Below are 26,500 nucleotides of genomic sequence, written 5' to 3' on the forward strand. Positions count from 1 at the left end.
GGAGCTACAGAGGTTGTCGGGGACATTAAACGTCCTCACAGCAACACGGAGACTCATCTACTCACTAGTCCGTCTTTACAGGCCACTTTAGTTCCACACTGTTCTAACTCTGACTTTACAACTTGGACACTGATCAGTTTATAGAAACCTGGATAGTAATTGTGCAGTAAGACTCTTAGTGGTGGAGACGTTTCAGTCATGTGACCGTGATGTCGTTCTGTTTGTAGCCTAACATTAGCTTTCTTACTGCTACACAGTTTAATGTAGCTTCACACATCACAGAGTGGAGTTTCATCTGTGGAGGTTATCTGGATCAACAGAACCTGGACGGATCAGAACCTTGTGTCTGACACACAGATTATTTTCTGTAATAATCCAGAATAGTTGAATAATCTGAGAGGAACCAGAGAGATGCTAACTGCAGTTAGCTCCAGACAGACATCATCTGGCCTGGTGGTACTTTGTTCTGTCCTTTAGTGTCTCTGTAATTACAAAAAAGTCATTTCAGTCAAAAATAAGTGATTGAAATATGTTCAAACTCTTCAGAAGATTAAACTGTTCAGCAACGACAAAACTGGAGACTGACCTGAGATCAGCTGGTACGCAGATATTTGTTCAGGAGGACAGAAGATGGACGGAGGTTCATCAGCTGACACAAAGTGTTGGTGTGTCATGAAGCTGTAATGACATCAGGCAGCAGCTGCTGTTGACACAAGTGTAACGAGCGTGTCTGTCCTCAGGTGACGTACCAGCTGAAGATCCTCACACGGCTCTGTTCAGCGTGTTGATGCTGAGGAAGTCTCTGTCCAGAGTTCAGTGGGTGTCTCTGCTGCTGCTGTTCGCCGGAGTCGCCATCGTTCAGGTATGACGCTCGGCTGGAGGCTGACGGAGGTGGTCGCTGATGTTCTACGACACCGCTGTGACATCACACCTGTCAGTCAGCTATGTAAAGATGACTGTAGACGTGACTTATTGATCGATGTTACTGATCGATCGTCTTGCTTCATATCTTCCTGTTGCTGTGCTGAGTAAGCTGACAGCTGATTGGTCAGTGTGTGGTTTCAGGTGCAGCAGGAGGGGAAGAAGGAGGCGTCGGTGTCAGACAGCTCCAATCAGAACTACACGGAGGGTTTGGTTGCCGTGGTGATCAGCTGTCTGTCATCGGGATTCGCCGGCGTTTACTTTGAGAAGATCCTGAAAGGGAGCTCAGCATCCGTCTGGGTGAGGAACGTGCAGTTGGGGATCTTCGGCACGGCGCTCGGCATGCTGGGACTGTGGTGGAACGACGGCGCCGCCATCGCCGAGCGCGGCTTCCTGTTCGGATACACGGACATGGTGTGGTGCGTCATATTCAACCAGGCGTTCGGCGGGCTGCTGGTGGCCGTGGTGGTGAAGTACGCCGACAACATCCTGAAGGGCTTCGCCACTTCCTTCTCCATCATCGTCTCCACGGTGATGTCCATCTACCTGTTTGGCTTCCACGTGGACCTGCTCTTCACAGCGGGGGCGGGGCTTGTCATCGGGGCCGTCTACATGTACAGCCTCCCTAAAGCGGCCGGCGGCTCTTCGTCCTCAAGCTCCTCCTCGTCTTCCTCGTCGTCTTCAGCGTTGCCGAGGACGGACGCAGGCGCCGAGATGGAGGCGTTTCTGCCAAAGTCAGTGCTGGTGAAGTGACTCTCTCTCTCTCTCTGTCTCTCTCTCTCTGTCTCTCTCTCTCTCTGTCTCTCTCTCACTCTCACACTCTCACTCTCTCTCTCTCTCTCTCTCTCTCTTCTCTCTCTCTCTGGCGTGGTGCTCACTTTCCTGTCTGCTGTGGGCGGGGTCCAGAGGTCAATCTGGGTTCATCAGCTGTCTGCACGCTCTCCTCACCTGCTCTCTGCAAAGGTCTCCTCGCCCTCTGCTGGCTGACCTCCTGCTAACTGTCTAACTTCCTCCTCCTGGTTTTAACTCTGCTTTCCTCCTAAACACTAACCTCTCCTCCACCTCAGAGCTCAGGGGAGGCGTCCTGTCTCCTCCACCCACCGTCCACGTCACAGACTAACTGCTCAAAGCACAACAGCAGCAGCAGCAGGAGGAGGAGGAGGAGGAGGAGGAGGAGGAGGAGGAGGAGGACCCTGACCACCAGCTGTATGTGTGTTTCCTGTTTGTCGTCTCGCCCTCTCTGCCTTAAAACTATTCACTAACTGAATGAAAAGAGAAGCCTTACGAGGATTATTGACGATATATTGATTCCTGCTGGTGCAGGCGGAGCTGACGGAGGACAGGCCGAATGTTTCCACAGTGCAGCTTCACCAGATCGCCGATCATCCTCAGGTCGGAGCGGGCAGACAGATATTGATCATTTCCATCATCTCTGCTGGATCAGTGCCTGCGGCTCCTCGGACCATCTGTCGGGTCGGATCAGAACCGTGTGCAATGATCTGCTCGCTCCGACCGAATGAACGTAGATCAGCGGACGTGTCGAGCTGCACGGTGGAAACATCTGACGGCCCAGCGCGGCTCCAGTGACGTGAGTCCGTTTGTGTTCGGTGCCTTTTCTTCTCATTTGTACAGAAGCCATATGATTGTGTCGGTGTTAGCGGTTAGCGGTGTACAGTTAGCAGAGCTCACTCAGACCAGCTGGAACTCTGTCCCGTCTGAGGCTCTGCAGACGGACCGGAGGGTTTTCTGTCTCCTGCTCTGAGGACACATCATGGACCGTGTGACGGAGCTGAGGGCGGATGTGCTCGTTGATTGAGCACCTTTTAACTCGGTCACCCAGAATAACTCTAACGTTAATCCTGCTGCAGGCGTCTTGTTGAAGACGTCCTGCTGAGGCGTCCTGAATGTTTCTCTGCTGTGCGTCCACTCGGTCTGCGTGGACGTGTCGGCCTGCTGAGCTGCTTCGTGGTGTTCACATTTCACTTTGGGAGGAAAGTTTGTGTGGTTTCAGTCTCCAGACGGCTGCAGGAGGTGAAGAGAGGCCGCAGACGTGTCCGGGGATCAACCAGGACGATCGTTTGATTTAAACCACCAAAGGACAGAAATGACAGAAGCGTTAAAGGGACATTCCTGTGTTTCAGACCTGGCTCTGTGAAAACAATTCAGACTCACTTTAAACCTGTAAATCATCATCAGGCTGTCTCCGACATCTCAGCCTGATGATCAGGATCAATATCCTCCATCGATCTGCTGAGTCAGTATTTGTCTATAGATGAGCAGGAAGTCGTGATGAACTGAATGTTTCCTGTAATTATTTGGAACATTTTGAACTGTTGTGAGAAATACTGCAAGATGCAGATGAAGTTTCCTGTTTCATTCAGGGACGTTTTTAATTGTTGATTAAATGTTTTATCACGTCCAAACAGAATCCATCATCAGGATCAATATTCTATGTTTTTACATTCAACATTTTACATCATAAATAATTCCACATTAGTTGCGAAACAATAAATAATTTTGTGTATTGAACGATGGTGTCGTCGGAGCGTCGTCTTCTTCGCCTCCTGCAGCTCCACGTCCAGACGAAACACGAATCAAAGTTTTCTGTTTCTTCCAAAAGTGTAAAAAGAACTTTACTCGTTTTTTCTCACCATCAGAATCAAAGATGGCGGACTGACCCGTGAACGAGCGCAAAGATGGAATATGATTTAACTTTTTATTTTTCTAAAGAAGAAATCAGCCAGCTGACGGTTTGTGGGACTTTATATTAATATATGAGGTGTTTTTAATTTAATGTGGAGGCTGATGGTGACGGGGGGGGAGGTGGAGGTGGAGCAGGAGGGGGAGGTGGAGGGGGAGGTGGTGGTGGGGGTGGGCGGGGGGAGAGGCAGGGGGACTCAGCAGGTTGTTCCAGGTCGTCCTGACAGCCAATCAGAGCTCTGTGTTCAGTCAGAAGCGGTTGCCCTCGGTGACGTCGGGATCAGGTGATTAACTCGGGAACAGAAGGTTGTTTTTAATAATGTGATGAAAATGAAGTTTAACTCTGCCACTTTTTTTTAAGATGATTCTCTCGTTGTCTCGTTATCATGAGAAATAAAGCGAGTTAACGAGATGACGAACTCGTCTGTAACAGAATAAAAACATCAGTGATTAAAAGCTGAATTGAAGATTCAGCCGACTCACAGCGAGCAGAGATGAGATTTATTTAATTTAATTTATTTTTTAATTGAATTGAAGTTTACAAGATTACAAACCAGCAAGTTTCAGTTTCGTTTCATCTTCAGGAATCAACAGTTTCAGTTTCTGTTGAATTCTTTGGTTATTATCTCGACATTGACTCGACGTCTCAGCCGACGTCTGGAGCGCCACCTGCAGGACGTTTAAACACATCCAGCAGGAGAACCGTCCAATAGGATGGTTCGGATCTTACAGGATGTTTAAACTTGCTCTTCCTGTTTGGAAGTTTGTCTGTGTGAATCTGTTGGGTTTCATCTCTGATCTGTTCGTTTGCTTTTGATTGTTGACGTGTACTAATGCCTCTGAATCTGTACATACTTCTTTTGGTAAAGTTTTATATAAAGGACATGAGATCACAACTCTGGAGTTTGTCTTAATTTGTAGGGAAATGATGTTAAAAGATCTTATAAAGCTACAACAGCAATGTTTACAGGACACATTATTAAGACCAGCATGTAAAAAGAAATGTGGAGATTTCAGGAAGAAATCTGAAATATGAGTAAAGAAGAAATCGTTATGTTAAAAAATTGTAATATAGATTTTGGAAAGATTATAATGCTGATGATGAGACGACTGCAGGTGTCAGTCAAATCATTCTCAGAACATTTGATCTGGAAATATCAGATCTATTAACAATATCTTTAATAATGGACTTAAAGTCTTATTTATCTTTGTAATATTTCCAGATCTGAAGAAATTAAATCAGATCTTCAGTTCTGAACTCTCAGCAGCTTCAAACCAACAAAACAGCTTCCACACTTTATTTCCCTGAACTCGTCTTCTCAGGCCAACCAGCGCCGCTATCCAGAACCCAGCACCACGTTTCTAACTGCTCATCCAAACTAACTTTCTGACTCACGGAGCCGTTCGAACAAAGAAATGCCACAAACAGATGAAACCGACGTCCATCGTTTCATCTGGAGGTGATTTCTGTAAATGTTGGACTGTTCCTTTAACGTTGGGTGACATGTTTGGAAGTCAGCAACAGAGAGAAGGCAGACATTTTGATCCAGTTCACAGCATCATAAACCTGTGATGTCACTTCCTGCTCTGTGTGAAACAAACCCGTCCATCACTGAGACAAACAGACTCCATGTTTCTACTCAAAGACAGAAAGAAGTTCATGTAGAACATTTGCTGAATGAACAAGAAGGTCCAAATAATGCAGAATGAGTCAGAGACAGAGTTTCACAGAGTTTATAAAGTGTCTCCAACTCAACAACTCACTAAACTGACACATTTGTTAAGGGAGTCTGGGGACTTTCTCCACGGGGACAAAGAAGTCGCCTATATTGTTCCTGTTTAGTGTCTCTGTAACATGTGACATGTTTAGATCAATAACATGTCATGTCATTGTCCGAACCGCTTATCCCTTTCCATGGGGTCACGGGGTGTTGCAGCCTTGTCTCAGGGCGAGGGCAGGGTGCTCCCTGGACAAGTCGCCAGCTCATCGCAGGGCCTCACTAGTGAGCAATGTGGGGTTCAGTGTCTCGCTCAAGGACACTTCGACATGCAGCTCAGCATTGCCCAGAGCTGGGATTTGAACCAGTGACCTTCCGATCACTAGTCGACCTGCTCTACCCGCTGAGCTACAGCCGCCCAGTAGATCAATAACATGTTTCTTCTTTCATAAATGGAGTGTAAATGGTGAAATCAGTGTAAACAGTGTGTTCAAACAGCTGATCAATGTTGGCAGGTAAGACTTTAGCACTTTAGCCACAGAAGCAGACAGGCTGGTACAGACATGCTGCACAAACTGACACTTTTTACAAGGAGACAAACAACTTCAGCTGAAACATTTAATGCTGAATTTACAACAAGGACACAATGAGTCAGAATCTCAGTTTCACTACGTTATAAAGTTTGTTTTAACTCAACAACTCTTAAAATCACCACATTGTTAATGGAGTCTGGTGATGCTGTGATACTAGTTCAGTGACGCGTTCACAAACACTGGAGACTGAAAGCCGTCTTCTCTGTTGGATATCATGCTGCCATCTGCTGGTGGAACTTGACCTACATATACTTATACTATATATCAGTAATATGTGTGAAGAGTTCATTTGAACTTTGACTTCAGTTTCAGGATCCTGAATTCAAAGTTGAAACCAGGACGCTCGTCACCATTCTCAACCTCATAATTCAAAATGGCTGCTATGCACACAATCAGCTGTGAAGGCTGTAGAATGAACTGATATTACCTCTTCTGTCTTATTTGTGTCATTAACACAGTCAGGACTGTCCAGCCTCAGTCAGTGGACAGGATGTAGCTTCAGTCCAGACTCATGTGTTGTTATCAGCTGGTATTGCTAACAGTGGCTAACAGTTGAGCTGGAACGCAGTCTGACATCAGTGTTTGACTTCAGAGGTAAATTAAATCAGAATGGTGAGACTCTAAAACAAAAACAGTTAAGTAGTGTGTCGTCGTCTGAACAACTCTAGTGTCTCATTATTACATTTACATAAAAACATTCTGAAACTGAAGGAGATAAATGTCCGCTGCCGTCCAGCTGATGTTTCTGTGGTTGTTTCTCTGCTTTAAATCAAGGAGGAGAGGAAGACTGGGTTTATATTTTTGGGTGAACTGCTCCTTTAATTGAGCTCAGACGTGGTTCTTTGCTGACAGTGAGGAAACTCTTCGGGCCGAGAGGAGAACCAGGACCAGGACCAGGACCAGGACCAGCTATGATGCGAGTCGTGTCTGGAGGTCTGACCTCGTCTCTTCTTCTCTCTTTCTGTCTCCAGATGTGCAGCCAAAGAAAAAGGATCCTGAGCGACAGACTGACGGACGTCTGGACCGACTGCTGCCTCCGTCCTGCCTGAGGTCACACACACAAACACTCCCTTACTGCTGTTACTGAACCTGATCTGCTGCTGCACTCAGAATCACAGCACTCCTCCGGTCCGTCTCAGTCCTGCACTGTACTGCTCGTCTTCTCTTCATGACTTCCTCTTGATTTATGGAAATATCTGAATTCCTTCCTAATGTAAAGTTTGTGTTTTAAACTCCACCGTTCATCACATTTACTGATCATTTATCTGACAGAGAGACTGAATATAAAAAATAAATCAGTGTTCAGTTCACTGTAAATGTTTTGATTTAGCTTTCAGCTTTTTTAACCATGTATTTATTTATGTTTTTGTTTTTTTATTTTACATGTTTTACATTTCAAAATAAAAAGCCAAATTTATCATTTCATAATACGTCTATAAACATTTAGAGAGGAAACAAGTCTGTGACACTAAAGTTCCTCAGAGCAAGGCAGTGACATCATCAACCTGCAGTGACATCATCAACCTGCAGTGACATCATCAACCTGCAGTGACGTCATCAGACTGCAGTGACGTCATCAGCCTGCAGTGAGCGTCCTCTTACTGTGACAGTTTACATCAGTAATCTGAAGTTTTTCATATTAAAATGTATTTTATATTCTGAACTTTGTTTAAATGTCTCCTTGTCTTCACCTCGGTGCCTTCAAGCCTCCAGCAGTTTGTACGTGAAGCTTTAATTTGAATGTTTTATTTGAAACTGTACATGAGACACTAAAGAGAGTCAGAAACACTTTCTAATGAACTCATCAAACTGTTAGAATAAACTGACTTTGGTGATAAAACTGTTTGTGCTCAGATCTTCTCAGTGTGTTCACAGGATCAACTTCAACCTGCTGAGATCAGCTTCTTTGTGCAGTGAGAATCTGTAAAGTCAGCTTATTAAAATGTGTTTCCATAAATGTAAATGATATTAACAGACTGTTTTCTCTCTTTGCTCTCACCTCCACCAGAAGTTCAAAAGAAAATTCCTCATCAGTTTATTTTACTTTATTGACAGTCACATTCAAACCAATAACATCCAAATATTTTGTATCGAACGCACGTTTAGAATGATATTTTTTCTTTTCGGTCATTCATTTAAAAGTTTAGATTAATTAAACTACTCCCATAATTTCAGACCATTTGTTATTCTAAATAGAAAGTCTTATATTTATATGTCAGCATGACATGACATTGTTTTCTTTGTTCAGGACCTCAGAAATCAGAAACATTAATATTCAGTGACAAACCTGATGCATGAACTGACATCTATTATAAAGCAGACCTGTTGGGACGAATGCTGACATTAAACTAAAGTCCATGAATGAAGAATCAGAACCGAGCTGAGGTTTGTGTTAACATGGAGCCCGTTAGTGCTGCTGATCTCAGCTCAGGCCGCAGGCAGGAAACACACCAAAACACAAACATGGTGCTGACCAAAATACAGGTGTGTTTTGGTGCTGGTCTATGCTGCTTTTTTCCAGCAGAGCAGTGACATGTAGTGAGATGGTTCAGACACCAGGTGGAGACAGAGACTGCTGCAGTGCTGCAGCTTCTCTGGTTTCCTTCCTGAACTGAAGAAGACAGAAGAGACTCAGCCTGCAGGTGATCAGGACCAGCACACACCTGAAGCACAGTCTGTATCTGGTGAAGTGTCGGGTTAAGAAAGGCAGACATTAAACACATCCACAGATCTTCTTGTGTCATCACACAGCGAAGAGACGAACACTTGCAAGAAAACATCTGATGAAGAGAAACAATCTGGAGTCATCTCTGGCAGGTCCCTGCCAGGTATTAGTCAGGCCCTTCATCACAATTCAGGTAGTAGACGGGACCTCCAGTCTCTGTCAGTCACAACATCCAGTTCCTTTTTCAGATGTTTAGTTGTAGCCCTCCAACTTCAGTGATTTCCAGTTATTAGTCAGCACCCACCAGTCATCAATTACCTGTCTAGTTTCTTCCAGATATTAGTTGCAGCCCAAACATTTTCCAGAAAGTCAAGTTGTCCTGTTCAATACCAGGTAGTTGGGACCATGGTGCTCATTTACCAGGGTAAAGTCTGGACCATTGAGTCAGTGCCAGGTATGAGTCAGATGTCTTGACTGCATGTCAGGCTTTAGTCAGGGTCCCATGACTGAACTGACGAGGTGACATATTTTATAAGTGTTTGTAGTTATTTTTCCTGCAGAACAACGAGAGCAGCTGATAAAGTCCACAGTTACTCTACGTTGTGTGAAATGAACTGTGAGGCGAATTCAATCAAACTTAATACATTCCCTGCTGGAAAAAACAGCATAGACCAGCAAAAAAAACCAGCACCAAAACACAACGTACTGTTGCCCATCACCAGCAAGACTCCATTTATTGTGTTTTGTTGCTGGTCTGTGCTGTTTTTTCCAGTCAGACTTACTGACGTGTTTCCTTCCTTGTGTCTGACACTGTGACGTTCTGACAGACTATCTTAAAACTCACCTTCATGTTTACGTGTACAGACACTGTGTTCAACACGTCTCCTGTTTAAATCAGACAGTCTGTACGTAACATCATCTTCTCAAACAAGCTCCTGGTTTTATGTTCCGACTTATTAAATAATACAAAAGTGCCTGAAAACTGAACAACATGGACGCCTCATGTTGGAGATGAAACCTGTTGATTGGCTGAAGTGTCAGTGCTCCGATCTGTCACCTGATCGACTCCTCAGCTACCTGCTGCCGTCTGTGTTGTGTGTCTGTTGTGTGTCTGTGTTGTGTGTCTGCAGTGTGTGTCTGCGGTGTGTGTCTGTTGTCTGGTGTGTGTCTGGTGTGAGAATTTTTATCTTCACAGTATTAATGAGTGATAATACAAACTGTCTCCATCAGTGAATCAACAAGCTGTTCTCAGAGGAGAAGAAGGTCCCAGAACACTGTTTGAATCTAGAGAGGTGGCAGGGTCCACCACATATAAACAAAGCAAAACAGTATAAACTGTGTTTTCCTTTAAAGTCAGTTGGTTTATTCAATCATGAAAACAAATAATTTGTTCATTTAGTTTATTTATCAGCCAATGAGGATCTTTGTCTGCTTATTAACATACTACAGACTAAAGCTTTAAACTACAGACTAAAGCTTTAAACTACAGACTGAACCTTTAAACCCTCCTCATGTTGTCAGTCTCATCAGAACTGGTTCTGGTTCTGGTGTTGGTTGTGTTGTATTATATCCTATGTAGTGACCCAAAGTATCCCACAATGCATCGTAAAAAGTAGTGTACAACTGATGGTCACTTACAATATTTACCATCATGCATTGTGCTGCGGACGAATACGTGGTCCCTCGTCTTCCGGAGCTGCTCACTGCTGCCACAGTGTCTTAGACGGACCATGTGTCTGGACGGTGGACCAGGACCAAGACATCAGAGTTCCAGGAGCTGGAACCTGTGCAGGCTTTAACTCGTGAATGTTAGACACCAGCCAATAAGAAGGAAGGGGGCGGGTCTTACATGAAAAGCAGTGGCATAATACTACCTGATACCTGATGAACCTGCACAGACTGATTCAGACCGAACAGCTACAGAGTGTGTGTGTGTGTGTGTGTGTGTGTGTGTGTGTGTGTGTGTGTGTGTGTGTGTGTGTGTGTGTGTGTGTGTGTGTGCGTGCCTGCAGTGATGATTCATTTTGAGGTATTTTCCTTCTTTGCTGCTTTATATTTCCTCTCAGCTGTATTTTTTGATACCTTATTACTGGTTACTTACAGGTTACCTGCTGGATCAGAGCACCTTTTCAACTGAATGTGTTTCACCAGCTACACTCACTCTGTCGTTTGCATGCCGGGCAATCTCCTCCTCCTCTGAGTGAACGTTTCAGATGCAGCGAGGGGGGAAATTTCGCTCCGGCGCTGATCCGTTTCTGGAGGTAGAATCAGGGCCGTATAATTGGCGAACTGAACCAGCGTGAATGGATAAGCCGGCGGAGCGAGGGCGTGTCGATCGGATGGTCAGTTAACTACACAGGTCCTTCACTCAACTTAATACAGAGAAACATCCCACAAACAACGTTAGAGGACCAAACATCAGTAACTGTAACTGTAACTGGCTTTGGCAACTTATATGAGGAAAAAAATACAACAGCTATACATGGAGAAGCATCTGACCTCCTGTCTGACCTCCTGTCTGTCCTCCTGACTGACCTCCTGTCTATCCTCCTGTCTGTCCTCCTGACTGACCTCCTGTCTATCCTCCTGTCTGTCCTCCTGACTGACCTCCTGTCTGTCCTCCTGTCTGTCCTCCTGACTGACCTCCTGTCTGACCTCCTGTCTGACCGCCTGTCTGACCTCTTGTCTGTCCTCCTGTCTGTCCTCCTGACTGACCTCCTGTCTGTCCTCCTGTCTGACCTCCTGTCTGTCCTCCTGTCTGACCTCTTGTCTGTCCTCCTGTCTGTCCTCCTGACTGACCTCCTGTCTGTCCTCCTGTCTGACCTCTTGTCTGTCCTCCTGACTGACCTCCTGTCTGACCTCCTGCCTGACCGCCTGTCTGACCTCTTGTCTGTCCTCCTGTCTGTCCTCCTGACTGACCTCCTGTCTGTCCTCCTGTCTGACCTCCTGTCTGACCTCTTGTCTGTCCTCCTGTCTGTCCTCCTGACTGACCTCCTGTCTGTCCTCCTGTCTGACCTCTTGTCTGTCCTCCTGACTGACCTCCTGTCTGTCCTCCTGTCTTTCCTCCTGTCTGTCCTCCTGACTGACCTCCTGACTGACCTCCTGCCTGACCGCCTGTCTGACCTCTTGTCTGTCCTCCTGTCTGTCCTCCTGACTGATCTCCTGTCTGTCCTCCTGTCTGACCTCCTGTCTGTCCTCCTGTCTGACCTCTTGTCTGTCCTCCTGTCTGTCCTCCTGACTGACCTCCTGTCTGTCCTCCTGTCTGACCTCTTGTCTGTCCTCCTGACTGACCTCCTGTCTGTCCTCCTGTCTTTCCTCCTGTCTGTCCTCCTGACTGACCTCCTGTCTGTCCTCCTGACTGACCTCCTGACTGACCTCCTGTCTGACCTCCTGCCTGACCGCCTGTCTGACCTCTTGTCTGTCCTCCTGTCTGTCCTCCTGACTGACCTCCTGTCTGTCCTCCTGTCTGACCTCTTGTCTGTCCTCCTGACTGACCTCCTGTCTGTCCTCCTGTCTTTACTCCTGTGTGTCCTCATGAATGTCCGTCAGTCAGTCGTCCTGACTGACCTCCTGACTGTCCCTCCTGTCTGTCCTCCTGACTGACCTCCTGTCTGTCCTCCTGTCTGTCCTCCTGACTGACCTCCTGTCTGACCTCCCAACTCTTCTTCATATTTCTGCCTGAAAAATGGCGTCTGTCACCGGCAAAAAACTTCAACTCATCGAGTGTTTGTGTAGGATATAAATCAGCTCGTCAGTCTTCTGGACTTAGACGTGAGACTTCAGAAAACAGCCTCCGTCCCTGCGAGTGAGTCTGACAGCTTCCAGTCTACTGATGCTGATTATGTAGCCTAATTATGTAATTTAGGGGGAAAACGTAACTTTGTCTCTTTCCAGGATGTTTGGTGGGTCCGGATCTCAATCATAACACATCATAACAGCATCCATATGATTATAAACCACTGACAGGAGGACACCTGGTTACACCTTGAAAACACACAGCCTTCATCAACATGACGTCACGCCTCTTCATGCTTCCTGTGTGAAGGAGCTGCTTCGCTCTGTGTGAATCACCATCAGCTGGAGAGGAGCGTTAGATGACGGTTCACTCTGCTCTCCTGTACCTCTGATACTAAACTACACGTAATATCTGATACTTTAAGACTTTTGCTCCAGTATGACTTTTGGGTACTTTTACAACTCTGTGTGCGCGCGCGTGCACGTGCAGGGGGAGTCCTGTGACGTCAGAGAGAAAAGGACAGGGGCTCGCGGAGGTGGAGAGAGGAGTGACCGTGATGACGTCCAGAGAGAGAGAGGGAACGAGCGAGGGACAGGGGGCGGGGCCGCGCGCGTGACGTCACCAGCAGCGGCAGCAGCAGCCTCTTCTCCTTTTAAAGCCGGCGGCGGACCGACGGACGGACAGACCGCGGCAAGACTTTAAATAGCTCGCAGTGAGTGGACCGGGACTCTCTTCAGCCTCTCGCCTCCTCTGATGGAGCTGCAGTCATTCCTCCACACCCCGCACCGCCCGCACCGCCCGCCCGCCGCCCGCCGCCGGGACTGAAGCCGTGCGCAGCTCGGTGTCCCGCCGCAGAGCCGTGACCGTGTCGTCCTCTCCGTCCTCTCTGTCTCCCAGCAGGCCGCCGTCTCCTCCGTGACTCTCTGTTCCCATGCGATTCTTCAGACTCACATTCAAGTGTTTCGTGGATTGTTTTTGAAGGTCGCTGCTCGACAGCTGAGATTCTCTTTAGTTCTTATTTACTCGGTTTTTTTTTTCACTTGATCGTTTTCGCTCTCGTTTCTGCCTGGAGAAAGAAATGTCTCCAGATTATTACTAGATGTTTGGGATTGTGAACATTCATTAATTCGTCCGGATGAAATCTGATTCATAAATAAAGCAGCAGATTCTGGATCTGATCCACCTCACAGTCACAGTTCTGATGAGAATAATCACGTTTGTTATTATCTGACTGAAGGAGAAGAAGAGGAGCGGCAGCAGCAGAGCTGGACGGAACCGAGCTGCACCTGCTGCTGACTGACTGACTGACTCATCTGCTCCACACAGGGCTGTGACTGGGTCTGAACCGGGTCTGAACCGGGTCTGAACCGGGTCTGAACTGGTGCCCAGCAGGAGCTGAACACAAGGTGAGGGAGAGACTCATCTAAAAACTGAGTCTTTAAAAAAGCTGCTAAATTAAAGGGAGAAACAAGAGACTGAGTCTGTAACAGAACTGAACCAGAGCAGACTGAGCCTGACTGACTGAGCCTGACTGACTGAGCCTTACTGACTGGTTTATACTGGGTTTGGGAAACTGACGAGAAGTGACGAGTGACCAAACCAGAACCTCAAGAATTAAAGGAACCTGAGAGGAGAGATTTGAACTGCAGCTGACTGGTTCCTGACTGGTTCCTGACTGGTTCCTGACTGGTTCTTGACTGGTTCCTGACTGGTTCCTGACTGGTTCCTGACTGGTTCTTGACTGGTTCCTGACTGGTCCTTGACTGGTTCCTGACTGGTTCCTGACTGGTTCTTGACTGGTTCCTGACTGGTTCTTGACTGGTTCCTGACTGGTTCCTGACTGGTCCTTGACTGGTTCTTGACTGGTTCCTGACAGGTTCCTGACTGGTTCCTGGCTGGTCCTTGACTGGTTCCTGACAGGTTCCTGACTGGTTCCTGACTGGTCCTTGACTGGTCCTTGACTGGTTCCTGACTGGTTCCTGACTGGTTCCTGACTGATGGAGAAACAGGCTCTCCCAGCCTCGTCCTGCTCTCTGGTTCTCCTGGAGGAGAAGGGTCCCACCTCCTGTCTAACGGCGGCGGTGGTTATCCTCCGGCGGCCGCTAACGGCAGCCTCGTCCCGACAGCGGCGGGGGCCAGTGGCGCCGGACCGGACAAGAAGGCGGGCGTGGTGACGGGGGCGGGGCCAGGATACCAGGAGCGGGAGACATGGACGCGGCAGATGGACTTCATCATGTCCTGCGTGGGCTTCGCTGTCGGACTCGGCAATGTGTGGAGGTTCCCCTACCTGTGCTACAAGAACGGAGGAGGTGAGACGCACACAAACACACACACACCAGCAGGAGGTGAGGCCACACCCACTTCTGAGCTGAAGCCCCGCCTCCACTCAATCAGTTAATGTTCTCAGGTCGACGTCAAAGTTACGTTTAAATACGTTACTGTAACTTTACTCTAATGGGCAGCGACATCAAACAGGCAGGTGAGAGCAGGGACAGGTGAGCGTCAGGTGGTGCCTTCTGGGTAATGCAGTGTGATGTGTCTGATGTAAACTTCAGCTGGAAGAAAGTTGTTTTTCTCTGAGTGTTTGTGAAGGCAGCGTAGTCGTCGCTCTGCTCTGCTGCAGACGATATCTGGAGTGATCGTAGCAGCTGGAGGTCCGAGTCCGGACCAGCCAGTCTGGTCCACGTCCACCTTCAGTGACCGTCTCTGCACGTCTGAGTCACTGTGAGATATTGTAGCATGTTGACTGTGAGACTTTATCTAAAGTTGAGTTTTAAAAAGTCAGCAACAAACACTCTGTTCCAGTTTTTATCAAGCAGCAGCGATAAGCCGACACGAAGCAACGTGTTGGAAATATATTGTCATAAATTCAAGATGGCGGAGGGAAGAGGAGACGCCATGAGACATCAGAAACACTTTGACGCAGATTTTAATAACTTTTATTCTGTGACTGAAAATATATCTGTAATATTCTGCGTATTTAAATTCTGCCATTTGTTCTCCAACATAAATCATCTTTAATGTCCCACAGTTTAATCCTGAAGCTCTTCATGTGCTAACAACAGTTAGCGGTTGCTAACAAGTGTCTGAATGAGACTACAGAGGTTGTCGGGGACATTAAACGTCCTCACAGCAACACGGAGACTCATCTACTCACTAGTCCGTCTTTACAGGCCACTTTAGTTCCACACTGTTCTAACTCTGACTTTACAACTTGGACACTGATCACAAAATGAACAAGAAGAAGTGCTGCAGAGCTGCAGGTGTGAGGTGATGCATTCATGTTCCCCTGGAGTCCAGACCTTCAGTGAACGATGTGTTCAGGGGCCGTTTGAGAGCGGACAGTGTGTGTGATGATGTGATGTCACAATCAGTGTGACGTGTGACCTGAGGTGAAGCTTGAAGCTGATTCAGTTGTTTGTTGTTCTGAAACTGAAGCTGACGTCTTCAGATGTTCAGCTAACAAAGACGGTCAGAACAAAAGTTTCATCTCTGTCGAAACTAAACGTCACCAACAAACTGCTGAGAGAGAGAAAAGAAGGAGAAGATAAAGGGATGTTTCCTGTCACCTGAAAAGGTCTTGTTCACACAGTTTCAACTGGACAGGGAGGAGGAGGAGGAGGAGGAGGAGGAGGAGGAGGAGGAGGAGGAGGAGGAGGAGGTCAGACTTGTGTTAAATCACAGAGGAAAGCTTCAGTTCTCACATTACAGACTGACTGACGTCCTGGTAACTGACTCTGTGTCCGTCTGAAAGGTCACCTCCTTCCCTCCGACTGCTGCTTCACATCTGATTTATCAAACAAGCGCTGGAGCCAAACTCCCTCGTTAAAGGAACATTCCCCTGTTTTTTCATCCACAGCAGCTCTTTGCTGAAGTTGTAATGTCATGTCAGCCTCAGCGGGACTCTGTGCTCACTGCTAATCATTAAACAAGGGAAGTGTTCTGCTGGAGCCAGACGACACCAGGAAATACTTTCTCCTTAAAGTACGACCCAGTTTCAGCCAAATCACAGAATAAAGTTATAAAGTTGTTCAGTAATGAGTCCAGACTCAGACTAATATGAAAGCAGATTGGAAGGAAAATTAGCGCCTGAGTGCAGGAAGAGTTAGAAGAGAGTTCTTTAATTGTTTTAGGAATACCTGCAGACCTGCGTGTCCTTGAACACACCAGCAGCTGCTGATGAACTCTGATGTTCAGGCAGGACTCGTGACCTCTGACCTCTCGGCTACCCATTCCAAATCAGCGACCCGAGGCCCAGAAAGGTTCCCGAGGGACCCATGGAGGTTCAGAGCACGCCGCGGGTTATAGCTTCCTTTTATGGAGCGATTTATGATGAAGCTGCTTATCTACGTGCTCACCTGGGGCACACACACGCACACACACACACACACACACGCGCACACACACACACACACACACACAGAACAAGTACATAGAATAATCAGCATCAGATTAAAGTTACGGCCGACTTTACAATGTTCTTATCTCCTCAGCTGTCTGCTGGAAATGTAGTGAAGCAGAAAGTAACTCACAATGTAAATATGATGTAATAGATTACTTTAGTAAATGTACTTAGTTACTTTCCACCACAGTCCCTTCCTTTCCTCCTTAAATAATTCCTCTTTCCCTTCTTTCCTTTCCTCTCTGTGTCCTCCCTCCTCACAGTCACTCAGATTTATTATCCTGCTGTGTGTGTGTGTGTGTGTGTGTGTGTCCTGCAATAACACACACACACACACACACACACACACACACACACACACACACACACACACACACACACACACACAGTGATCCTCTGTGCTGCAGCTCGGTGTTCATCACATCATCGAGGTCCTTGAAGAGGTGACAAGGTCCTTGAGATGGTTGCAGGGGTCCTGGAGAATGTTCCAGGTGTTTTTGGTGTTCCAGGGATAGAGGAGGTTCTGAGGGTCCTTGAAAATGTTCCAGGGTTCCATGTTGATTGGTGATCAGTGGAGTCCTGATATGAGTTCATTGGTCGTTGAAAATTTTCCAGCAGTTTCTCCTGTGAGCACAGTATTGATTGATTGATCAGCCCGTCAGCTCGGCCTGATTGAACTGATCAGCTGTTTCTCAGCTGTCAGTCCTGCTCTCTCATTGGTCAGTTCAGGTGTTGCTCAGCTGCACGTCTCCATGGTAATGGACCTTGCTCAGGGTCGGGGGTCAAAGGTCAGGACTGGTTGTGTTCAGAGCTATTGTGAGAGGTGGGGTCAAAGGTCATGGGACAGATACAGTTTCATGACAGTTGGTGTGCGTGTGTGTTTGTATGCGTGTGTGCGTACGTGTGCGTGTCCATGTGTGATGACTGGCTGCCAAGTGTGACATCATCATCCCTGTCACCACGTGGACGAGAGATTAACGGGAGTGGCCTGTAATCTTTTAATCCTGTTGACAGACCTCCCTGCTTCTCCTCACCTCCTTGTTTCCTCTCCTTGTTTCCTTCCCTTATTTCCTCCTTGCTTGTTCATTCGCTATATGGCCAAAAGTATGTGGACGGCCTGGTGCACCAGCCGGTCAGTGTTGTTTGCTGTTGTGATTCAGCTCCTAGACTGAAGGTTCCAGGGGTCATTGAGAAGGTTGGTGAGATGAGTTCTTGATGTTTTCCTGGAATTTTCCTGTATTTTAACCTTTTTAACCATTTCCACCGACATAACCCGTCCATCACTGAGACAATCAGACTCCATGTTTCTACTCAAAGACAGAAGTTCATGTAGAACATTTGCTGAATGAACAAGAAGGTCCAAATAATGCAGAATGAGTCAGAGACAGAGTTTCACAGAGTTTATAAAGTGTCTCCAACTCAGCAACTCACTAAACTGACACATTTGTTAAGGGAGTCTGGTGCTGTTGTGTTCCTGGTTCAGTGGTGTGTTCACAAACACTGAGGACTGAAAGCTGTCGTCTCTGTTGGACATCATGCTGCCACCTGTATATTAGTAATATGTGCATCTTATAGAAACACGTGTGAAGAGTTCATCTGAACTTTGACTTCAAAATCACTACATCTATCAAGGGAGTCTGGTGATGTGTTACTGTGGTTGGATCAGGTGAGACAGACGGTGTTAATGAACTCATCTTCTTCTTCTTCCGTCAGTAAACGCTCTGGTGAATTGATTGATCGATCGTCGTCGCTGATGTCTCTGTTGATTTGTGTCCGTCAGGTCGCCCTGGCCGTTAGTTTCAGTGTTGTGTAATCACTCACACGCACAACAAACTCTTCTTCTAGATCTGGATTCAGGTCACGTAATCACTTCATGTCTCATCATAACAATAAACAGCTGGCAGTGATTCACAGCTCTGATTGAAGGTGCTCAGTCATGTTTGGTGCAGGTGAGGTGATCAGGACTTCTATTCAGGTATTTGGGCCAGTCGATGTGCAGCAGGCTGCCAGCGGAGCTAAACTCAGCTAAGCTAAGTTAGCATTTGTCAGACGGTGTTTGGCTGAGGGCCCTGAGGCTTCTGGCAGGAAGACTTCACACTGCAGATTTGGTCTCTGCTGCCTCCTTTAACTTCCTCGTGTGTTGGACACGCTGTCAGTTTGTTGACTGGTTGATGGTTTGTTTAAAGGAGCACTACGTAGTTTTAGAGAAGAAATTCAATGCCAAAATCTCAATATTTACAATATCAATGAGGTAATAATACTATAAGTGAATAAACAAGCTGTTCTCAGAGGAAAATACGAAGAGAGGTGGCAGGGTCCGCCACATGTAAACGAAATGAAACATTATAAAGTGTGTTTCAGTCATGAAAACAAATAAAGAATTTATTTAGTTTGTTTGGGCAGAAAACAAAATCAGCCAATGAAGATCTTTCTCTGCTCATTAACATTTCTTAACCTAATCCACAGACTGCTCCTTTAATCTACAGATTGCTCCTTTAAACTACAGACTGAACCTTTAATCTACAGATGGCTCCTTTAAACTACAGACTGCTCCTTTAATCTACAGACGGCTCCTTTAGGTCAGGGTCCAGAGGGTTCTGAGGAGGTCCATGAGGAGGATGTGGATCCTGGAGCTTCCAGGTGTTCTGGCAGGTGTTCTGCGTGTCTCTTCTACCTGCAGATTTCCTTCAGCACAGTCGGCAGAATAATCAGCTGAGCGTCTCGTTTCTGCAGAACACGGAGAAATTCACACTGAGTGTTTCTGTATCTGCAGCCTCTCATTTGTTCAGGTTGAATCTGCGTGTTCTCTGTGTGATCGTGGTCCGGGTCGGTTTAGACACAAGAACCACCTGTTCAGGGTTCAGAAGGCTGTTTGGGTCGATGTGGTCACAGATGGAGACGGTCTCTGATGGTCTGCAGGAGTCCTGGAGGAGGTACCGCAGGATGGACCGGGTTGGAGTCTTCTCAGGGTCCTGGAGAGGTTCTGGAAGTGTTCAGAGAGAGAAGACGTCACGTTGGACTTCTCATGGTTTCAAACTATCTGCAGCTGAAAGTTCCCGGAGTGAGATTTTATGGAACTCAATCTTTTTTTTGCAGTTAAGTTCAGTCACACTCACAACTGGACCTTCACATCGTCAGAACTCACCTGTGAATTCTGAGCTGCAGGTCTGAGATCAGCTGCTCGACAGAAACCTTTACTGTGGGAAGCACATCAGGTGTTGGTACCAGCTGTGAGGCTGTCGCTGCGCCGTGCTGCGTTCAAAATAAATCTTTGAATCTTAATTAAAGCTCGTGGGATCCAGCGTGATGGATTATGTTCTGCTGATCCCGGGTCAGCTGGCAGCAGATCAGAGCGAGCCGAGCCAAATGTTACGGAGCGTCGAGGATGCCAACTGAACTGAGATCACCTCACTTCAGTCCTCAGCATGCTAATGTTAGCTTGTTAGCAGGGAACTGAAGAAGAAGACGGACCTGAGTTTAAGGTCTCTGTGCTTCACCTTCCACTGTTACTTTGCACTTCCAAAACTTTAGTCTGTTACTTCACAGATTACATTTTCTCATCAGTCAGATCAAATCAGCTGCCTCGTTTATACAAACAAGTTCATTTATGGATCAGTTACTTTACTGATCAGATACACTGAGACTTTACCGAAGTGATAATCTAACACCATGTCTTAACTTTTACTGATGATGATGATGGTGAAGATGAAGATGATGATGGTGAAGATGATGATGATGTGATGAAGAAGAAGATGATGATGATGTGATGAAGAAGAAGAAGATGATGATGATGATGATGTGATGAAGATGAAGAAGATGATGGTGGTGATGAAGATGAAGAAGATGATGGTGGTGATGATGATGATGATGATGATGGTGATGATGATGATGATGATAATTTTATGATGATGATGATGGTGAAGATGATGATGATGAAGAATATGATGGTGATGATGATGACGTGGTGATGAAGATGATGCTCTGTCATTAGCCCTGTCAGCCTGTCAGTATTTAGCCCAGTGACTTACCCTGGATTAGCCAGCTTAGCTAACTCACTGTAGCTTAGCGCGCTAACTGCAGCAGCAGCTCTATTTGCGTCTCGCGTCCCGTCGGGCTCTGAACACAGACCACGTGTCGGACATGTTGCTGACATGATCACTGACCACAGAGACGCTCTCCCGTCACTCCTGCTCTCAGGTTAACGCTTCTTCTCCTCGTTGGTTCTGACCCACAGAGGAAAGACGGTCTTCACTTCCAAAAGTTTAGTTTATGATTTTACTTCTGTTGTCTTTTTTTAAAGATGCATTTACGGGCTGTGTGTGTCCTTCACTTCACAGAGGTCACAGGTCTGACTGCAGCGTGAAGCTGGTTATTGGGTTTTCAGTAGCGGCAGGATGAACCTCTGTGTTGTGACCTTCAACGTATCTGACCCGGGAACATCCGGTGAAGCCTTCATTTCAGACTCTATACTGCCAAGATGGCCTCCAGCCACAAGCAGCCTGCACTGTTAGTACAGTTACGACCTGCAGAGCTGCTCAGAACCAACTGAGTCGGGTTCAGCTGCCGGCTCCGACTCAGACAGCCGAGACAGAAAAATGAGGATTTTTGTGGAGCATGTTGTAGCGACAGTAAATATTCAATATTAGAATCTGTGTGTGTGTTTGTGTGTGCAGCTGACTGTGATGAGGCCATAGTAGTCTGTAATCTCATCAACACTGAGTTACTGATGATCTAACAGCATTACACGACTTAGCTCTGAGCGTGTGTGTGTGTGTGTGTGTGTGTGTGTGTGTGTGTGTGTGTGTGTGTGTGTGTGTGTGTGTGTCTGCTGACCCCTCCCCCTCTCTCTCTGCAGTCGTGACTCACCAGCAGCTCCTGTGTTTTCATGCTAGGCTGTGCTAGGCTAACACAGCAGTGCAGTGTGTGTGTATCAGGCTAATGCTAACCTGCGCAGCTTCATTCAGCATCATCAGTGACGCTGCCGTCACTCAGCCAGCAGTCAGTCTGCGTCTCACACATCGTCAAGAGAGCACACACACACACACACACACACACACACACACACACACACACACACACACACACACACACACACACACACGTGACGATGTGTGACACACACACTCTGACTGGAGAGAGAGGGAAGAGCTGACGTTGCTCGTCTTAAATCATTTTCGATCATTTGATCGATCAGTTCAGTTAGTTCAGTTTCCCCAGTCAGCATCAGTCCTGTTGCTATGGTTACCAGCATACACACATAGTATATACACACACACACACACACACACGTACATTACACATATATTCTGTCATATAAGATTATTTCCAATCTCGTCCATGTCCGACTGGTGTGTATTTGTATGTTTATCATGGTTGAGCTCAGCATGCAGTCCAGACGTCACTCACGTTTCACTTTAGATTTGTTTTATACCAGTGGATATTATTTAGTTCCTACATGGTTTTCCTGCACAAGCATCACTGTGTCAGCTGACATCCATGTGAACGTCTCACCGTCAGAAGGAATGAAGGAGTTCCACAATGTGGAACTGTTCCTTTAATGATGTAACGAGCAGTTCATGAAGGTCGTCAGGTGTTCCTGTGATCTGAAACCCATCATTCCAGTTTGATTCCACTCATACCAGCTCTGCATGGTACTGTGACCCAGTTACCCCCTGTGTGTGTGTGTGTGTGTGTGTGTGTGTGTGTGTGTGTGTGTGTGTGTGGGGGACCCTCCTTCACACCAATTAAAATACCAACGACAGAAAAGAGAGAGTGAGCTTAACTAATTGTTCATTCATGTCTCTCGCCCCAGTTCATAGTGAAGGAGGGAGGAGCATCCATTCATCCATTCATCCATTCATTCATTCATTCATTCATTCATTCATTCATTCATTCATTCATTCATTCATTCATTCATCCATTCATTCATTCATTCATTCACCAGAGGCAGCTACACATCAGCTGTTTGTCATTTGTTCAGGGTCCACTTGGTTTTCATGATGTTTGTTTGCGTCCTTGTGAAACATGTTTCAGGCGGGTTGGTGTGTGACGCCTGTTTCAGGTGAAATAACGTCTGTAACCGCTTCATCCCTTTCAGGGGGTCGCAGGGGTTTTTTTGCTGGAGCCAATCCCAGCTGTCTCTGGTGCTCCCTGAACAAGTCCCCAGCTCACACTGATGTCGACTGCACAGGGGCGGTTTGGGGTTCAGTGTGTTGCTCAAGGGCACTTCAACATGCAGCTCAGTTCAGCTCGGGGGAGCCGGGATTTCAAGCAGCTCGACCTGCTGAGCTACAGCCCCATGAAATGATGTGACGGCACAGTTAAGTGAACAAACTGCTTGGAAACAAACACGTGTGAGCTGCGAGGTGCTGAGAGAACACTGCGGTGCCGATGTGTTCGGTTTGAATCAGAATCAGAAAATCTTTAATGTCCCGCAGACGGCAAAATGTATTTGTCACAGCAGCGACATAATATTACAAAAACAGAAACGCATCACAATAACAGGAACAATAGCACATTTCTGACGGGAAAAGAAAAGATGATCAACATCCTGGCGAAAAACAGAGTCATTGTTGAGGCGAAATGGATACTTACAGTTCCATCACGAGAGAATCACCTGAGTATATTTAAAGTTCCTCTTCCTGTGTCGGTGCACATCGGTGTCAGATTCAGTCAGGAAGCTTGACAGATGTACCACGTGTTGAAGAGGGGCGTGGTCTCATGGACAGTGTTGTCATGACTACTGAGCAGTCATTGGTCGGGATGTGAGTGTGTTGAGGGCATCGCGGCTGCGGTTCGTGTCACCCGATGGTGTCTGGTTTATTATCCAAGCTGCTGTCGTCTCGTCATGATGCATCTGAGTCATTTAAAATCTTTTCATCAAACCTGTTGAAGAGTCCAAACAATATTTAGATTGATGAGTTATTATGTTTCACTCTGAACACACTGAAGACAGTTTCAGTGTGAACTTACCACACAGTGCTCCAGGTGTGTTTCACCTCCGGCTGGTTCATTCTGTCAAACTGACTCTGAAAAAGACGTGAACTCGTCCTTTAACGCGTCTCCTCCTGCAGGTGTCTTCCTGATCCCCTACCTGCTGTTCATCTTTGTCGGAGGAATCCCGATCTTCTTCCTGGAGATCGCTCTCGGACAGTTCATGAAGGCCGGCAGCATCAACGTGTGGAACATCGCTCCGCTGTTTAAAGGTGCAGTATGCCACAAATGAAAACCTCAGTATGTGTCTGACATTTATGAGTTTATAATGTAACATCTATACATGATTATAATGTAACATTTATAAGATTTGTAAGTTGAAGTGAAGGCTCAGCTCTGCCATCACTGTGAATAACCTGAAGGAGGTGTGGTGGAGTCTGTAAAAGAAAAGTGTCGGTCGATGACCTGAGAAACGTCTGCAGCATGAGTCCAGGCAGGAAGCAGTTCAGTGGACACGTCACTCTGCAAACACACATTTAGATTTCTGTCGAGGTTTATCTGGAGGTGATAATCTGATCCTGCTGTACGTGCCTGCAGACACGACTGGAAAACTACCACACACACACACACACACACACACACACACACACACACACACACACACACACACTGATAAATACATCTCTCTCATGCCGGCTGCTCGTTGATATCTTTGTTAGCTCTCCGCTCTGAGTTCACTGAGTGTATCAGGTGTTTGATCCTCGCAGGCGACCACATGACTCGTTAAGACTCTGTTATTAACTCCGTTTACTACACAGAGCTTCTGTTAACCTTTAGACTTCAGGTGCTGCTGGCAGAACTCCACCATCACACTGATGGTTAGAAGTTAGAAGTAACAACACCACCAGGTAACATGCTGATGATTTGTTGTGCAGTTTGTCTGGAGGCTGGTGAGACTACAGAGCAGCTCCTCACACTGACGCTCCAGCGTCAGACTCCAGCTTTTAGGCTAAAATATTTTACTTCATTTCATATATTTGACAGCCGTGTAAACTTGAAGGAAGAGTTTAGCAGTAAAACTGATTGAAAAGATGTTATTTACACCCTGACCTGCACCCACTGCACCCACTGACAGAGCCTGAGAGGTTTATCCAAGTGTGGACGAGATATTTGAGCTGAAAGATGTTTGTAGTTGAGAATGTGTCTCCACAGATCATCCAGAATAATCATCCATGAATCAGCTCACAGATCAGAGAACGACGCTGCACTGCAGCTGCTGAGCTAACAGTGTTAGCATGTGAGGTGGGAGCACGAGGTCGACCGGTGAACTGGTGAACTGTTCCTGTAATCTACCACAGCTGCCCCGCCATTACAATACATGTAATCTCATTACAACACATGTAGTGAAGCGGAGATTTGTTGGCTGTGATGTAGTTCAGACCTCTCACGTCTGTATGAAGTGTCTCGTCGGCCTTTCAAAGACAAACTTTATCGTCAGTCTGCAGGAACAGAGCACGTGTCGCTGATTCCCTGCAGGTGGAAGTTCATTCTGAGGAGCTGACGGGATGTTACTGCTGCTCGTAAACTCATAAATGTAGATGAACTGCTTGAACCCAGTTTAGAACATGAAGGGAGACGACCTCACTGCATTACATCACTGACCATCCATCCATCATCCATCCATCATCCATCATCCATCATCCATCATCCATCCATCCATCCATCATCCATCCATCATCCATCCATCATCCATCCATCCATCCATCATTCATCCATCATCCATCCATCATCCATCCATCCATCATTCATCCATCATCCATCCATCATCCATCCATCATCCATCCATCCATCATCCATCCATCATCCATCCATCATCCATCATCCATCCATCATCCATCCATCCATCCATCATCCATCATCCATCATCCATCATCCATCATCCATCCATCATCCATCATCCATCATCCATCCATCATCCATCATCCATCCATCATCCATCCATCATCCATCATCATCATCCATCATCCATCCATCCAGCCATCCATCCATCATTCATCCATCATCCATCCATCATCCATCCATCATCATCATCCATCATCCATCCATCCATCATCCATCCATCCATCATGCATCATCCATCATCCATCATCCATCCAGCCATCCATCCATCATCCATCCATCATCCATCATCCATCATCCATCCATCATCCATCATCCATCATCCATCATCCATCATCCATCCATCCATCCATCCATCATCCATCCATCATCCATCCATCATCCATCATCATCATCATCATCATCATCCATCATCCATCCATCCATCCAGCCATCCATCCATCATCCAGCCATCATCCATCCATCCATAATCCATCCATCATCCATCATCCATCATCCATCATCCATCCATCATCCATCATCCATCCATCATTCATCCATCATCCATCCATCATCCATCCATCATCCATCATCCATCATCCATCCATCATCCATCCATCATCCATACATCATCCATCCATACATCCATCATGCATCATCCATCCATCATCCATCATCCATCCATCATTCATGAATCATCCATGCATCATGCATCCTTCATCCATCATCCATCATCCATCCATACATCCATCATCCATCCACCATCCATCCATCATCCATCATCCATCCATCATCCATCATCCATCCATCCACCATCCATCATCCATCCATACATCCATCATCCATCATCCATCATCCATCATCCATCCATCATCCATCATCCATCATCCATCCATCATCCATCATCCATCCATCATCCATCCATCCATCATCCATCATCCATCCATCCATCCA

General features: G+C 46.5%; 3 protein-coding genes across 4 annotated transcripts in view; all 3 read left to right on the forward strand.

Moving 5' to 3' along the window:
• elk1 (ETS transcription factor ELK1) overlaps positions 1 to 744 on the forward strand; it is a 15,383-nt gene extending 14,639 nt beyond the window's left edge. The window contains exon 12 of the mRNA XM_037105516.1: positions 741 to 744. Within this exon, the coding sequence (XP_036961411.1) occupies positions 741 to 744 (4 nt within the window). The remainder of the gene's footprint in view (positions 1 to 740) is intronic.
• On the forward strand, positions 314 to 7,772 carry slc35a2 (solute carrier family 35 member 2). 2 transcript variants are annotated; one of them, XM_037105054.1, is made up of 3 exons: positions 314 to 862; positions 1,066 to 1,665; positions 6,904 to 7,772. In XM_037105054.1, exons 1-3 carry the CDS (start codon positions 788 to 790, stop codon positions 6,979 to 6,981), a joined length of 753 nt encoding a protein of 250 aa, XP_036960949.1. In that variant the 5' UTR covers positions 314 to 787; the 3' UTR covers positions 6,982 to 7,772. The 2 variants fall into 2 exon arrangements, with proteins under 2 accessions (XP_036960949.1, XP_036960950.1); XM_037105055.1 differs by having other exon boundaries at positions 323 to 862; positions 1,066 to 1,655.
• A 5,167-nt stretch (positions 7,773 to 12,939) lies between these two features.
• Positions 12,940 to 26,500, forward strand: part of slc6a8 (solute carrier family 6 member 8) — a 32,597-nt gene continuing 19,036 nt past the window's right edge. The window contains 3 exon segments of the mRNA XM_037104388.1: positions 12,940 to 14,391; positions 14,394 to 14,642; positions 23,809 to 23,940. Coding sequence (XP_036960283.1) covers positions 14,331 to 14,391; positions 14,394 to 14,642; positions 23,809 to 23,940 — 442 coding nt within the window. The 5' untranslated portion in view covers positions 12,940 to 14,330.

Source organism: Acanthopagrus latus, chromosome 7, assembly GCF_904848185.1.
Source record: "Acanthopagrus latus isolate v.2019 chromosome 7, fAcaLat1.1, whole genome shotgun sequence".
In the NCBI taxonomy this organism is placed as follows: Eukaryota; Metazoa; Chordata; class Actinopteri; order Spariformes; family Sparidae; genus Acanthopagrus; species Acanthopagrus latus.

What these genes read in the sequence shown, in the direction of transcription:
- slc35a2 (XM_037105054.1), top strand. Translation starts at nt 788, where the DNA reads ATGCTGAGGAAGTCTCTGTCCAGAGTTCAGTGGGTGTCTCTGCTGCTG. An exon ending in CCGGAGTCGCCATCGTTCAG is followed by an intron (nt 863 to 1,065) that starts GTATGACGCTCG and finishes GTGTGGTTTCAG; the next exon opens with GTGCAGCAGGAGGGGAAGAA. An exon ending in TTCTGCCAAAGTCAGTGCTG is followed by an intron (nt 1,666 to 6,903) that starts GTGAAGTGACTC and finishes TTCTGTCTCCAG; the next exon opens with ATGTGCAGCCAAAGAAAAAG.